At 39.6% G+C, this 14,592-nt stretch overlaps 1 protein-coding gene across 1 annotated transcript in view; it reads right to left on the bottom strand.

Moving 5' to 3' along the window:
- Rassf6 (Ras association domain family member 6) overlaps positions 1 to 14,592 on the bottom strand; it is a 37,317-nt gene that overhangs the window by 5,780 nt on the left and 16,945 nt on the right. Inside the window, exons 4-6 of the mRNA XM_051198589.1 lie at positions 8,893 to 8,971; positions 7,041 to 7,183; positions 154 to 251 (exon numbers count right to left, since the gene is read on the bottom strand). Coding sequence (XP_051054546.1) covers positions 154 to 251; positions 7,041 to 7,183; positions 8,893 to 8,971 — 320 coding nt within the window. The remainder of the gene's footprint in view (positions 1 to 153; positions 252 to 7,040; positions 7,184 to 8,892; positions 8,972 to 14,592) is intronic.

Genomic DNA, 14,592 nt, shown 5'->3' with positions numbered 1-14,592 from the left:
TGGGCTGGTGGCCACCAGTAATGAACTGCATAAGCAACACTGTCACACATATATGAGTTCATCAAGCAATACTGTGTAAGAGGCAAATATTTAGGAGTCATACTTTATGTTGTTAGAATAACACCATGCTGATAATAACACTCTGATACTGACCTTCCGAGGAATGCCTGCCTTCGGACAGCAAAACTTGGCTCCTATCCAGCTCACTGATACGATAAAGGTCATCAAACTCTCCCCAGCGAGTCATCCCCCTGAAAAGTAAAAAAATCCGGTCACTGAGACTAATTCCATGTGATGGGTTTCAGATTTACAATGTTGATTCTGTAGCTGTGGGCATCTGTAGGTAGATGTGTTATCCAAATTTAAAACAAGTTTACAATGTTACAAAGATTACATTCATACTACAGTGTAGGCATGTTTTAAACACAATCTGTATATTTTGGAGCAAAATAATTCAGCTAAATACTGAAATGTAAAATTACATAGATTCTGTAAAATGTATTCTAAGAAAGGATGGGTAGAAACCAGTATGAGTCACTGACACACAAGGATATCTCCTAAGGTTTTAGGGAAGTTTAGACTCAAAACTGTCATTTACAATCATGGATAAGTATCTACAGCATTAAAATAATTATAGAAAGTGACCCTAACATGATAAGATATGGTACTTATGTTTAAGGGCTGAACTGCTTTGAAAATACAATTTGCAAAAATAAAATATCTGAAAAAAATTATTCACTAGAAAAATATTATCTCATGTAGAATATTATCAAGTTTCAAAAATTCTCTTGTCCAGAATACATGAATCATGACAACTGTTTATGTTACAGCAGACTAACATTCACTTTGATTTTATTTATCTGGTCTTAAACAAGTTAGTTACATAGCCTTTCTTGCCCACAGTGTCCTCATTTGTAGAATGGGAATAATCATAGTATGAGGTAGAATTATTGGTGGGATTTAATATGTTTATTTATTTAATGTTTAACAATTTTGAAATAATGCCCTAAATATAGTTAAACACTCAGTATATATCTAAAATACTATCTGAATAATATCATCTTCACTGGCATCATCACCACCACAATCATTATCACCACCAACATCATCACCATCATCATCACCACCATCATCATCACCACCACCACCATTATCACCATCGACATCACCATCATCACTACCACAGTTATCACCACTACCACCATCACCACCACCATCATCATCTTCATTGTAATCACCACCATCTGAATTCATTTCATGATGGATCAGGTACAATTTGGGGTCTAGTGCATTTCTGAATCTCCCTAGGCAAATGGACTCTACTATTTTCAGGAATGTTTTTTGTTGTACTTTGAGTTTCTTCCATAAAATCCTTTATAGTATTAACCCCAAATATTTACACCTGGGGCATCTCTGACCTTAATTCTACCCAAATGTCCCTGACTGGTGGTTTGAATGACCATGTCCCCAAAGGTTCATGAATTTGAAGACTTGGTCCTCTGTTGGTTTGGGGAAGTTACAGCAAGTGTATGAAGTTGAGTCTTTTGGGGGGAAGGGTATCACTGAGTTAGCTTTTGGGATTTGTAGCCTTATACTGCTCTCTCTCTCTTTCTTACCTGCTACTTGTGTGTGCACTACAGTGTGACCAGCCAGCTCCCTGTTCCTATAGTCCTATAGTGCTATGCCTTCCTTGCCATCGACTCTATCCCTTCAGAATCAAAAGCCCAAATAAACTTTTCCTTCCTTAAGTTGCTTTCTGTCATGACATTTTATCATAACAAAAGAAAAATAATCAACATACTGATGAAAAACATCTTATAAACACTAATTGAAGGCACTGGCAAAGCAAAGCTACTATTTTCCTCTTGATCTTGGAATTCTCTTGAAGTCTTTTATAACTCTTCTTCTGTTTGATTTACAACACACATACAAAGTAGATAATATGACCATAATATATTTGTTAATAAGATTTTGAACAAATTCTACTATGTGGAAATATTGTCAGTCAAAATACATGTCATGAAATAGAGGAACTATTTGTATTAGCAGTTCAGTTCTTTACTCACACCCTATCCATATGGCTCATGAAAGTAAACATTTTCTCCAATAAACAGCATATTAGCAATCTAAAGTAGTCATGTTTAATCACTACTGAAAGAGGGGTGGTAATGGGAATTGAATACCAATGAGAAGTTAAAACTAAATGCAAAGAAACCAGGTGCTGTTTCCAACAGGAGGAACAGAAGTTCTACAAAAGTGACCACTTATGATCCCCACAGCTGGTCAGTGACTCTGGCAAATGTGATAGCCACCCCCTCAGTTTCCTTAACTTCTTGTGGTAATAGTGGTGCCACATAAACACAGGGGCTAAAAATCAGCTCAGTACGTAGCAGGCAAATGGACAGAACTAGAAAAAAAAAAAAAAACACCCTAAGTGAGGTAACCCAAAACCAGAAAAACAAATATAGTATGTACTCACTCATAAGTGGATACCACACATAAAGCAAAAGATACCCAGCCTACAATCCACACCCCATAGAAGCTAGAACCCTCATCCAGAAACACATGGAACAAGATGCAGAAATCCACAACTACCCAATGCAAGCTCCTAAAGTACAATTGAAGTGAGTGGGGAGCAATAATATGAACAAAAGGTCAAGACCATGGTGGGGAAACCCACAGAATCAGCTCACTTGAGCTAGTGAAAGATCACTGACTCAGGTCTGACAAATGGGGAACCTGCATAAGACTGAACTAGACTCCCTTAACATAGGTGACAATGGTGTGACTGGAACAATATATGAGGCCACTGGCAGTGTGTCCAAGACCTAACACTAATGCACAAACTGACTTAATGGAGCCCATTCTATATGGAGAGATACCTTGCCCAGCCTAGACACAGAGGTGTGTGAGGGGGGTGGAGAAGTGCCTTGGTCCTACCTCAATGAGATGATGGGACAGATTTAGTAGACTTCCTAGGTGAGGCCTTACCCTCTCTGAGGAGCAGATGGGAGAGGCAGGGGAGCTGTGATTGGAATGTAAAAACTAAATTAATAAAAAAAAGAGAAAAAGAATAAAAAGCTCAATATATTCATTTTGCCTCTTTCTTTCATGCCACTCATTGCTGAAGTCAAAAATAACTACTTCATAGCTTGGGATTGTATAATTCAAGAACCATTCTATATACTGTGGATATGACTAAGTTTAAGGGCAGTTGTCCATACTTTTCAAGCAAAACTGGTTAGAACCTTAACATCAAATGGTTGAACATGTTCAAACATGGAATAGTTTGTGTTGCTTGACCAAGCACCAGGAAGTTTAACAGGGACAAATCTAAACACTGGAGAGGGCTTGTAATGTTTGCAAAATAAAATGGAGGTAGAAATTTGATAGACAAATAAAATGCAGTCACTTCCCTATCTATAAACACAAGAAAAAAAAAACATTACTGATGCAAATCAACTATGCACCTGTTCACTTCTTGTGAACCTGTTCGCTTCTTTATTTCATTCTGCCATGGCTTGTCTAAAATATGCCAAACACTGACTTTAGAAAGATATTAAGATAGAAATGAAAAACCAGCAAAAGTAACCCCGGTGAGGTACTTTCTGTCTGTTTCATTTTAAACACACAATTTCTGTAATAAAACATTTGTCTGAGATTTGAGAGATCAAAGTCCTCCCATAGGGTCATTTCCATGCACACAAGTGGCCAGAGCTCAAATAAACCGATGTACTTTTTAAGACTCTACCCTTCCCATTTGGCTAGTACTTCCTCAGTGTGACTCATTTCTAACACGATTAAAACAAACTAACATGAATGGACAGGTGCTCAGCCGGAGTCCTTGCAGCTGGTCACACACTGTCCATGTCCTTCACTGTCCACTAACCCATGGGGGACAGCAGATCTGAGCAGTGATGTTAAGTCCTGTCCATGGATAACAACAGTATGGGAAAAGGAAAATGAGAGAAAGTTAGTTGAGGTGAAGAATTTAAATTCAGTCACCTGAAAAGGAACTGCAGCCAGGAAACAGTGTAGAGTGAGTCTGCACTGTCAGGGTAGAAGCCAGGGAAGGCCATTCCATTGGTGTCTTGCCTTCCTGCCTGAAAGCTCAGCTGATTGCACAAGGCCCTCTTGACTAACCAACCATAACCAAATAATGCTATCATGCCTCTCTCTCTCTCTCTCTCTCTCTCTCTCTCTCTCTCTCTCTCTCTCTGTGTGTGTGTGTGTGTGTGTGCGTGTGTGTGTGTGTGTGTGTGAGAGAGAGAGAGAGAGAGAAGGAGAGACAGAGACAGAGACAAAGACAGAGGCAGTCTGCATTGTATGCATAAGAGGTGGGGTTTCTTCCTGCTAATTTTTACTCACTAGAAAGATATGGTTCGCAGCACAAGTGTTCTAGACAGTGTTCTAGAAAGTCTGGCTACTGTGGTAAAGGACATGCCAATAGCAGTGTTCTAGTCATGTCTGGTTACCACGGTCACAGGCTTCTGCAGTTGTCTTGCATTTTCTCAATTTTAAAGGAGAAATAACTTCGGTCTTACTTCTGGGCTGTTAAGGCTTGAACATGAAATGCACTCCATAGGCTCATGTGGACCCCAACTGGTAGTGCTGTGGAGTTGTTGACACTGTGACTTAGCTTGCAGAAGTGGCTCACTGCGGGGACAGACCTTGAAGACATCTTGATCAGAGCTCCCTGCTTCCTGATTTGCTGAAATAGGAACAAACTATGGCTCAAGCCCCTGTTGCTATGGACAGAGTCCCTTCAGCTACCATGCCCAAATAACCCTCCCCTCCTCTGTGCTGTTTCTGTCATGTTCGGCCATGGTGAGGTGAGGAGAAGGGCTCCTAATATACCAGCAACACTCTCAGTGAAAATGGGCTCTGCAGACGATGCAGTGTGAGGATGACAGCTGATAGTCAGCAGACTATGAAAGCAGCATATGAAAGAGTCAATATTGCCTTAGCCCCAGCCTAGCTCCTAAAACTTACCCACAATTTCAGTATTTTTAGTTCAAAACTAGTATTTTGAATTTGAGAAATTAAAACATATCTCTGAATAGCTATTAAGATAATAATAGCTTCACATACCAGTATAAGTGCCTTTTACCTCCTGGGCCTCATACTTAACAAAGTTTTAACGAACCCAAAAGAATTAAAATACAGCAAAAGGTGTTGGCTTCCCAAAGAACTTTGTCATGAGTTCTTAGGAAGATGTTAAATACAATTGCTAATTTTGTGAATTTATATCATGTATAGTTTTGGTTTTTGTTTTTGTTTGTTTGCTGCTGCTGCTGCTGCTGTTGTTTTTAAAGCAAAGCTCCATTCTTTTGGGGCAGGGTGTTTGAGATAGGGTTTCTCTGTGTAACTAATCTAGCTGTCCTGGAACTCACCCTGTAGACCAAGCTGGACTGGAACTCACAGAGATCCGATTGCCTCTGCCTCCTGAGTGCTGGGATTAAAGGAGTGCTCCACCACCACCAGGCTGGCTAGATACTTTTTAAATGCTGTTTCCAGTCATCTGAGTGATCAGCCTTGTCAGTCATCTTGTATCTATGGCATGCTGGGATGCTGGGCATCATAGGCTGACTGAGGTTGTGGTCCCATTTGTGCTCATAAGTACCATGTCCTGTGTCCACCAGCAGCCCTTATCGTGGATGGGAAACTAGTGAGGAACCGCTGATGGGGCGAGGTGGTTATCACACAAAGCAAGTGTAATTTATTTACAGGTTTCTGGGGACTTAATTTGATCTTATTCCCCCTTATTCATACCTTCTTTCTCCATCTATCATAATTCTATATCCCACTTTATCTTTCTCCATCCCCTTCTCTCCCCCTTTCACTCCTCTTTCTTTCCTCCCCCATCTTCCTCTTTGTGCTGGGCACTGGGATATAAGCACAATTCAAGATATGTCGCTAGAAACTCACACTGGTGATGGAAGACAGGATGTGCAAACGTCCAACCAACTGTGTGGCCTGGAGGTGATAGAGAAAAGTTGTCAGTGTGCTCAGTATGGATTAGGAGACCATGGAAGGTTTTCAGGACATTGAGTCAAATTTATTAGAGGCAAGTCTTGACTGACCATTGATATAGGCTGGCTTCTGGGCTTCTAGGCAGAGTGAGGAAATTAAGAAATTGCATGATGTGTTTACGGCATTACAAAATGTTCAGCCTTGTTTAAGGCACACATTGGAAAGGTAAAAATCATGGTGGGACATGGGTATATTCTCCAGGGTGATACCTAACTTTCCTTAAAAGTGGACAAAGATCAGACTACTAAAATGTGTCACCCTGGTAGCTGGCTCTCCATTTCTTCTCAGTAGAACCCTAATTTCTTCCTTTTTTGGATGGGAGGACAGGAGGTATGAAGAGAATTGCAGTGGTCCAGGTGTGTCAGAAGGGAGGTGAGGTGGGAATGAAGATGGAGAAAAAAGGAAGTGAGCCATTTATGAGTATAATTTAGAATAATTATTAATTTTCAAGAAAAACTATAAAGGGTAATGACAAAATGCCACCAAAGTCAGACATCCATGGTACAGTTGCATCTACCCACACAAGAAACTTCTCTGTGTAATGAACTTCAAATTCACTTCGCTGTACTTGGCTAAACAGCTCTGCTTGTTCTGAGTATGAGCACAATTCAGTCTCCTCTCAAGAAAACAAGAGTCCTGTGTTTCAAGGAGTGAACAAATTTAAGTTTTCTTCCCAATTTTTGAAGGTCAAGCTGTGACTATTCAAACCTTACCTTTGTGCCTTGTCTCTTCCAGTGAGCAAATGCAGTCTTTGGGAGACACAATGGAGTGGAAGGGCCCACAAACCTAGACTCTGGAGCCCATGGAACAAAGGTCCTTCTGGTCCTGCCAGGTCCTGCACAATTTCCCCTAACTTTGGAGACATGGTTTCCAAATACCCAGTTAATGGGGATGGTATGAGATTGCCTATAACGTTCATGCACAGCGGTAAGCAACCTGTGCTAAGAACACACACAGCAAAGGCAGACATTGAGCCATCTGAGGAATTACAAGGGAGGACAACTTACCCTTTGCTGGAAAATGCTTCTGTTGACTTCAACAGATCAAATGAAGATATTTGCTTCTCATCTTGTATTTTTAACTGTATGGGTCGTTTTACTCCCCAGAAAATGTCTAGCATCCCTTCAACAATCAGTTGTCCATCTTCAGCCTAAGGACGAAGCCATTACCCACAGTAATTGTTTTTGCATCATTTATAGAAAGCTAAATGCTTTAAGTAAAGATGTATAAAATAAGTCTGTAGGAGATATTTCTAGGTTTAAACATCTCCTGGGTTGAATTATTTGGCTTCTATGCATATCAATAAAACAATTCTAATTTTGAAATAGCCTTTTATTTTTAAAACAGTATACCTGGCAAAATAAGCCACAGTGTCCTTGGCATATCCACCAATGGTCACAGTGTATTAAATGCTCTTTGAGCTCTGGCTCTTAGACTAAGTGGCATTATATTGCTTAGCTCCATTTAATTCAAAAGTATTGCAGATTTAAAAACTGTACTGAATTAGGAATTAGAAAGTATTTCTGTTTAAATAATAATTTAACCCATAAAATTATATTGAACAAAAGAAAGACTGTTTATTAAGGGATGGTGGTGTCACACATCTTTAAAATCAGCAAAGAGGTGGAGGCCAGTGAAAGATTTCTGGATACCAGCTAGAATACAGTTCCAGGCTAGCCAGGGCTATACACTGAGATTTCATCTCAGTAAAAGAAAAAAGATGCATATGAAAACATACTATATGATACTAAGCAGAACAGGGGAAACCTGAGTTCAAATTCCCAGCACCTGTGTAAAAGGCTGGCATGACCCCAGAATTGGGGGCTGGTCCAACAGCTCACTGAATGGCTAAGCTCAAAGCAGCAACCTTCCATTTCAGTGAGAGATTCTGGTTCAAAGCGAAGAGAGGAATGATAGCCAGAGACACCATTCTCTAGCCTCCTTGAGTGTGAACATGGTATGTATGCTTGTATACTTATGTGCATGCAACACACACATAAAAAACACACACAAATTAAGAACATATGTGTGAAAAAATTAATAGTTTTTGAAGTACTCCTTCAAAATAGAAGTAGTATAACAAAAGGAGTAAATGTGTAAGTGAAGAAAAATTAGCCAACAGGGATATATATGTATTTTGCAAATATACTCAGAAATGTTAGGAACAGAGCAATTCTCATACAATTTATTTTCAATTTATATGTTAAATATCTTTTTATTGAAGTAATGTATCGTTAGAGAAACTTTGAGAGTATAGAAACTAGAAAGTTATATTATAAAATCATTGGTTATTATGGAAAGCCAGTTTTTAGGAAATTGAAATTACCAAACTATTTCTGTAACATTTTAAAACTGTTGACATTATGAGATAGCATGTATTCATTGGAACTCAGCTTATTCATTTTAATGAACAAATCAAACTGGCCCTTATGTATCCAGTATGATTTGCTATAATAATATCACACTGGTGGATACAAAGATACCATCATATTCTCTCATTGCAAATGGTGTCACAGTGTACACCTCTCCACACACATGTTGCTTTGAATGTAAGAAAGTTCATAACATCATCCACTATTTGAGAAATATTCCATTTTAAAACAAAAGGCAAATGTATCATTAACATTGTTTTTATATGCTTTCCTGCTCCAAAAATACTTAGTAACTTGTAGTCATTCCAGGCCTGCTATTTTGTGAATTAGTCTAAACATGAAAATCAGAATGAGTTAGAGATTTACCTGCTTATTTAGACCACCCATGTCCCCAGGTTCTAGATTTCAGATGACCCTGACTCGGCTACATGCTCATAGAATCTGTTTCCTGTGAAATCAAACTGTTGCATTTCTTTAGTGGGCTTACCTGTCCATACAAAATATGCAGATTTTTCTGCTTTTCATAGAAAACATTATAAGCCTCCAGTAAAGAATTGAGTTGTTCCCTAAAAAAAGAAAAAGAAAAGAAAGAAAAGAAAAAGAACATTTTCCAGTTATAATCAATCTTAAGCCTTAGAATAGTAAAACACAATGATAGTACTTTTCATAAAAGTATGAGATGAAAAAATGTTTTGGTGGAATCATTATTATTCTGCCATTTTAATTTAAGGAACACCATGGGAGTCAGAAGCATTCTTAGACTATTAAAATAGTATAAATATGTGAATTCATAAATAAAATATATGTGGCAAGGGACGAATGAATAAAACATTGGCAGGACAGCTTGGTCAAAGGAGGCTGCTATGAAGCAAATATGGTTCATATTCACTTTGGTTTCACAAGAGTTAATCACTAAGCTATTATGAATCTGACACGATAATTCTCTTTTATGTGAAGACAATGGTCAATCCATGGCTTAATTAATGTTCCATGCTCCAGAGAAATCTCACTCAGGGGATAGGTAGACCCTGTGGGGCACTGGTTCCTGCCAAGTGTCTGCCTTCCCTCTGACTCAGCACATCTGGAGAGGCTTGACACCTCACCTAGATTACAGACATGGCCTCCTACAAGGCCTCTTGTACCTGTTGTGTATTCTTGACTAAGGAATTATCGTAAAGTAAGCTTGACCATCTTTCTACTTTGCTCAAAAATCTTCAATGTCTTCTCAGAATGGGATTCAACATCCCATTGACTTGAGAGACGAGGTTTGATCCAGTCTTCTGTCAGCATCATCTACCTCATTCCTCATTGCTCTCTCCTTCACTTACTACACTGGGCTTTCTTGATGTCTCTTGAACACTCCAGGTCTTGAGGCTTCAAACTTGCAGACTGCTCAGCTGGAACGACCTCCCCCTCTACCGTAACACTGCTAGCCCGTTCATTCATTTTTGTTAAGCATTTAATCAAGGCCACCCATGGGGCTGGAGAAACCGGTCAGTGGTTAAGAGCCCTGACTGCCCTTCCAGAGGACTTGGGTTCTTTCTCAGCTCACACAAGTTAGCTCACAACTGTTCACACCAGATCTACAGGCCTCCTCTGGGGCCTCCACAGAAAACTCATGCACACAGTACACAGACATACACATACAAGCAAAACACCCAAAGGCATAAAATAAAAATAAAATACCCACCACCATTTTATTTTTAAAGCCACATATGTAAGGAGTCTTTCTTGACCACCCATTCTAAATCTTTGCCTCTCCCAACATTTCGGATCTTGGATTCTTCCTTCACTTTTGCCTCTGAGGTACCCTCTAATGCTCTAAAGATCTGATTTCCTGACATACTCCCATTCTCCCTCCCTCCTTTCTGTTATTTATTTGTTTGTTATTTATTACAAGGTCTCACTCTGTAGCCTTGGATGGCCTACAATTCACTTTGGAAACCAGAAGCCTCCAGCTTCTGTCTCTAAAGTACTGGGATTAAGGGCATGAGCCATAATGTCTTGCTATAAATTTGACTTATCAATTGTATGTTCTATCTTTCCCACCAGAATGAGGCTCCTTGAGGGAGGGGATGTTTAGAAGTTTTGTTCAGATTTTATGTATCCCTGTGTCTTAGAGTATCTATTGCTGTGAACAAATAGCAAGTTGGAGAGTAAAGGGTTTATTTGGCTTATACTTGAACATTGCTGTTTATCTCTAAAGGAAGTCAGGACAAGAATTCAAGTAGGGTAGGATCCTGGAGGCAGGAGCTGATGCAGAGACCATGAAGGGGTGCTGCTTACTTCCTATGATTTGTTCAGCCTGTTTTCTTAGAACCCAGGTCCACCAACTCAGGGACAGCCCCACCCACAATAGGCTGGGCCCTCTGAATTGATTGCTAATTGAGAAAATGCCTTACATCTGGATCTCATAGAGGCCTTTCCTCAACTGAGGCTCCTTCCTCTCTGAAGACGCTAGCTGGTGTCAAGTTGACACAAAACCAGCCAGTACACCCTGGTAGCATTGGTAAAAAGTAGGCACTCAGTTTTGGTTCAGAAAAATTATCAGAATATTCTCTTCCTAAGAAAACCAGTAATAACAAGATAAAGGAGGAAAAGTATGTTTAAAGCAAACCTATTTATTTAAAAAATATTCTATTACATTTACTTCAAGCATTTCATTGTCTATATCTTCTTGATCCTCAAATACCTGTGCCATTCACTAAGAGTACAGGCTCTATGAGAGCAGTCAGTTTGGTTTCGCTCTCTCTGATGGTTAGGATACTTGTTCATCCTAATCTGTTATTCAGCAAACACTGGCTGAATACTGAACAACAGGCTTTATGCATATTGTTTTTACATGTTCTTTTTGTACTGACTTTTCCTCACTTGCAATCCAATGTGTACATTTCCAGGAGTCCATACATTCCATGCAATGAGAACAGAAAGAAATCCCAGTGAAGGCCTCCAGGCTAATGTTCCATTTCCCAAATGCCTTACTCAAAATTTTTAATATTATGAGTATTTCTGCTCTAAATTTCACCAGCTACACTGATTCTGTCCCTGGGGAGGTCATTACCATTGTCCTCCCACTCAAGATCCTAATAGTCCTTTATAAGGCCTCACTCTTTATGCCACAGCAGCACCAAGAAGTTTCCGGGTCACCAGGGATGCTAGTCCTGATATGAGCTCAGAGCATCGTTATGGAAGCACAAGAAGCTTTATATAATCTCAGCTTCTGCTTCTGACAAAAGCCCAGGGAAAAAGCCTAGGATGTGGCATGGCACAAGCCTTTGAAGCATCACTTGGGACTGTGTAATGGGAACATTCGGTCCCAGAACAAAGTCTGACCCAATCTTCTCGCACCAAAACAATTCTCCAAACAACTTGGGGGGGGGTTGACAACCCCTGTCCTGGGATGTTTGTTTCTGTAAACGAATTTATAATGGCAACTAGCCTTAATAATGTATTTGCTTATTTGTTGTGGCTGCTTTCAAGCTATAACTACAGAGTGGAATGTCTCTGACAGCAGCCATATGATCCACACACCCTAAACATGTTTCTAGCTTGGCTCTTTGCAGAGAAACCCTGCCAATGGATCCATCCTCCATTGTGCAACATGGGGTAGCAAAAGACCACCAAAGTTCCCATTCATCTCACCATAGGCCAAAGTTTTTTGATTGAGTATTAAGAAAACTTTGAAGCATTTGGGAACATAGACAAAGACATAGCTCAGTAAACTTAAAACATTTAAATTAATTTAACAAAGTTAGTGGTAAAAGGTAAAATGAAAAATCATAAAATTTAGAAGTTATGTAAAAAACAGTGATTATGAATGCATTCTACAAGAGCCTTTTAGCTCTGTTTATCTTACCAGAAAGAGGATTTTAGAAGATGCTTAGTTTATGGACTCAGTGAAGAAATGGGTGTAGGTAACATTGGGAAGAAAGGTGAGCCTGTGATATAATAGGTTGATTAGCTAAAATGAGGGACATAAAGAAATAAAGGGTTGCCATCCATTGGTTCCCTGTGTCTGCTAACTCAAATTAAGCATGCTAATAGCAAGGCTGAACTAATGGGCTATTCATTCATACATGTCAGAATAACTGTATGAGCACAGTCAAGAAACCTTGCTCACACATAGAAGGTGAGCACAAGATGGTCCCTCCCTGTGGTGAACCTGGATGGGCAATACATAAACCAGAAGGGCTTGCCAGGTCAGGAAAGCAGTAATAAGAACCCATCACCATTTCTGCAGTTTGTGAGAGCATGAACTTGGGGATTCACAAGAATGAGCGCTTCAAGAAATGAATTCATCCCCTGGGAAATGGGAAGCTAATGATGTTTTAGGCAAGAGGAAAACAGACCAACACCTAAGCCAGCAGGTAGAGAGCTGAAGGCATGAGACAAAGAGGCAGCAAAGGAGGTTGAGGCCATCATAACACTGAGTCAGAGGTTCAAGAACAAGGCTGGCATTCTCTGGGGAGTCAATTGAATGTCCCATGTATATGGAATGATCTAGAGTCTAGAAGGAGTCTAAAATAACTGCAATATAGGTACTTATGGCTATATGAAAAGTATTGAGGTTTTTTTGGTTTGTTTTGTCATTAAAAGAGATATGGATTAAATATATAATGTGACTTGTCAGTGGTAATTTTAGCAGAATTTTAAGAGCCCATTTAAGTGGACCCATTTTTAATGAAGAAAAAGAAACAAATGTGCCTCTCTCTCCCTGAGCTCCCAAATATGTCCTCACCCAACACAGATCAGTTGGTTAGCACAGGCCATTCAAATCCCCCAATGAAGTTCTGAAATGGCAGCTCAGATAGGGGCTACCCATCTGGTCCTTTTTCATGAACTTGGGATGTCTAGAAGACACAGAGACAGCAAAGAAACAGAAATAAGATTAAAACACATTTGAATGGGTCATCAGATCTTGACTTTCTGGGAAAAACGTGTGGGATTTTTGGAACATAAAATATTACATCAAAGTACATAACATGGTTTTTAAGAACATTGTCACACACTATGGGGAAGGTTTTTTCACTAAACTGAGAAATGCCAAATTTCTATATAGACTGAACTTCTAACTGAAGGAATTCATGGGACCATCAGCATCCACCAGAGATACAGGCATTCTAACACTGGCATTGCAGGGCAGGGATACTGGGAGGCACTGATGCATGCCCAGAATTCTCCAGTATGGGTTTTGGGAGAGAGCAAACCAGAAAGAACTGCCAAGGGGAGGAGGGATGCTAAGGGCACCTATCCCTCTAAGGTCTTGTTTGGTTTTAGTGGGTTACAGCATGGGCAAATGATCTGTAGAATTTTCAGGTGTACTTGTGTATGCAAATGAACTGTAAAATGTTAAGGTGTACTTTGTGTATGCAAATGAACTGTAAAACTTTCAGGTGTACTTTGTGTATGCAGATGAACTGTAAAATGTTAAAGTGTACTTTGTTCCTTGTGGCCAGAAGTGTAGCTGCTCAGGAGATGGGAGCTGCCCACATTATGATGTGTGTCATCAATAACAAACTTAGAAATGAAATGAGTTCCTCTTCCTTATACTATCTGGCTGTCTAGAAGAAAAGTTTATTTGATTTTGAAAACTAATAAATACAGGCATGAGACAGGATGATGGGTGGAGGAGAGTTATGCTTCCTATCCAGAGATGCATGGACATCAAATTTGAGTTGTAATATAACAATCCACTCTTGCTTTTCCAATTGTTCACAGCATCACAACATGGTTATCTTACCCTTTCCCTGAAGACCATGAGCCCTGTCCCATTCCTGATCCTTATAACTTGTGCCCAATATGAACAAAGTATAGTCAGAGACTACTATGTGCCAAGTAACACATGGCTATGCTTGGCTGTGCCTTCTACATCTGTGTCACTCTCTGGGAGACTTGAAACATGTTGATGGTTCAAGTAAGTCACTAAATTGCAGCCTGATGTTGGCACTAGGTGACATTCTTTGTGGATTGTCCCATGCTTCAGAGCAGGACTGTTTTACTTGAGTTCCTTCAACCCATAGGGCAGAATAAAAACACCTCCTACCCCTTTGCATATGTAGTTTTCTTTTCTCCATTGACTTTGTTTAGCAATACGATTATTCAACAGTTTCAAAGTTTGATTGAAACCTTTCTATATGCTTTTATAAAACAGCTAGAAATTAGGGGCTAGTTTGGGTCCCAGCACCCA

The sequence above is a fragment of the Phodopus roborovskii genome, unplaced genomic scaffold, assembly GCF_943737965.1.
Source record: "Phodopus roborovskii unplaced genomic scaffold, PHOROB, whole genome shotgun sequence".
Lineage (NCBI taxonomy): Eukaryota > Metazoa > Chordata > Mammalia > Rodentia > Cricetidae > Phodopus > Phodopus roborovskii.
The sequence above is the reverse complement of the archived record's forward strand: the minus strand, read 5'-3'. Positions and strand labels throughout refer to the sequence as shown.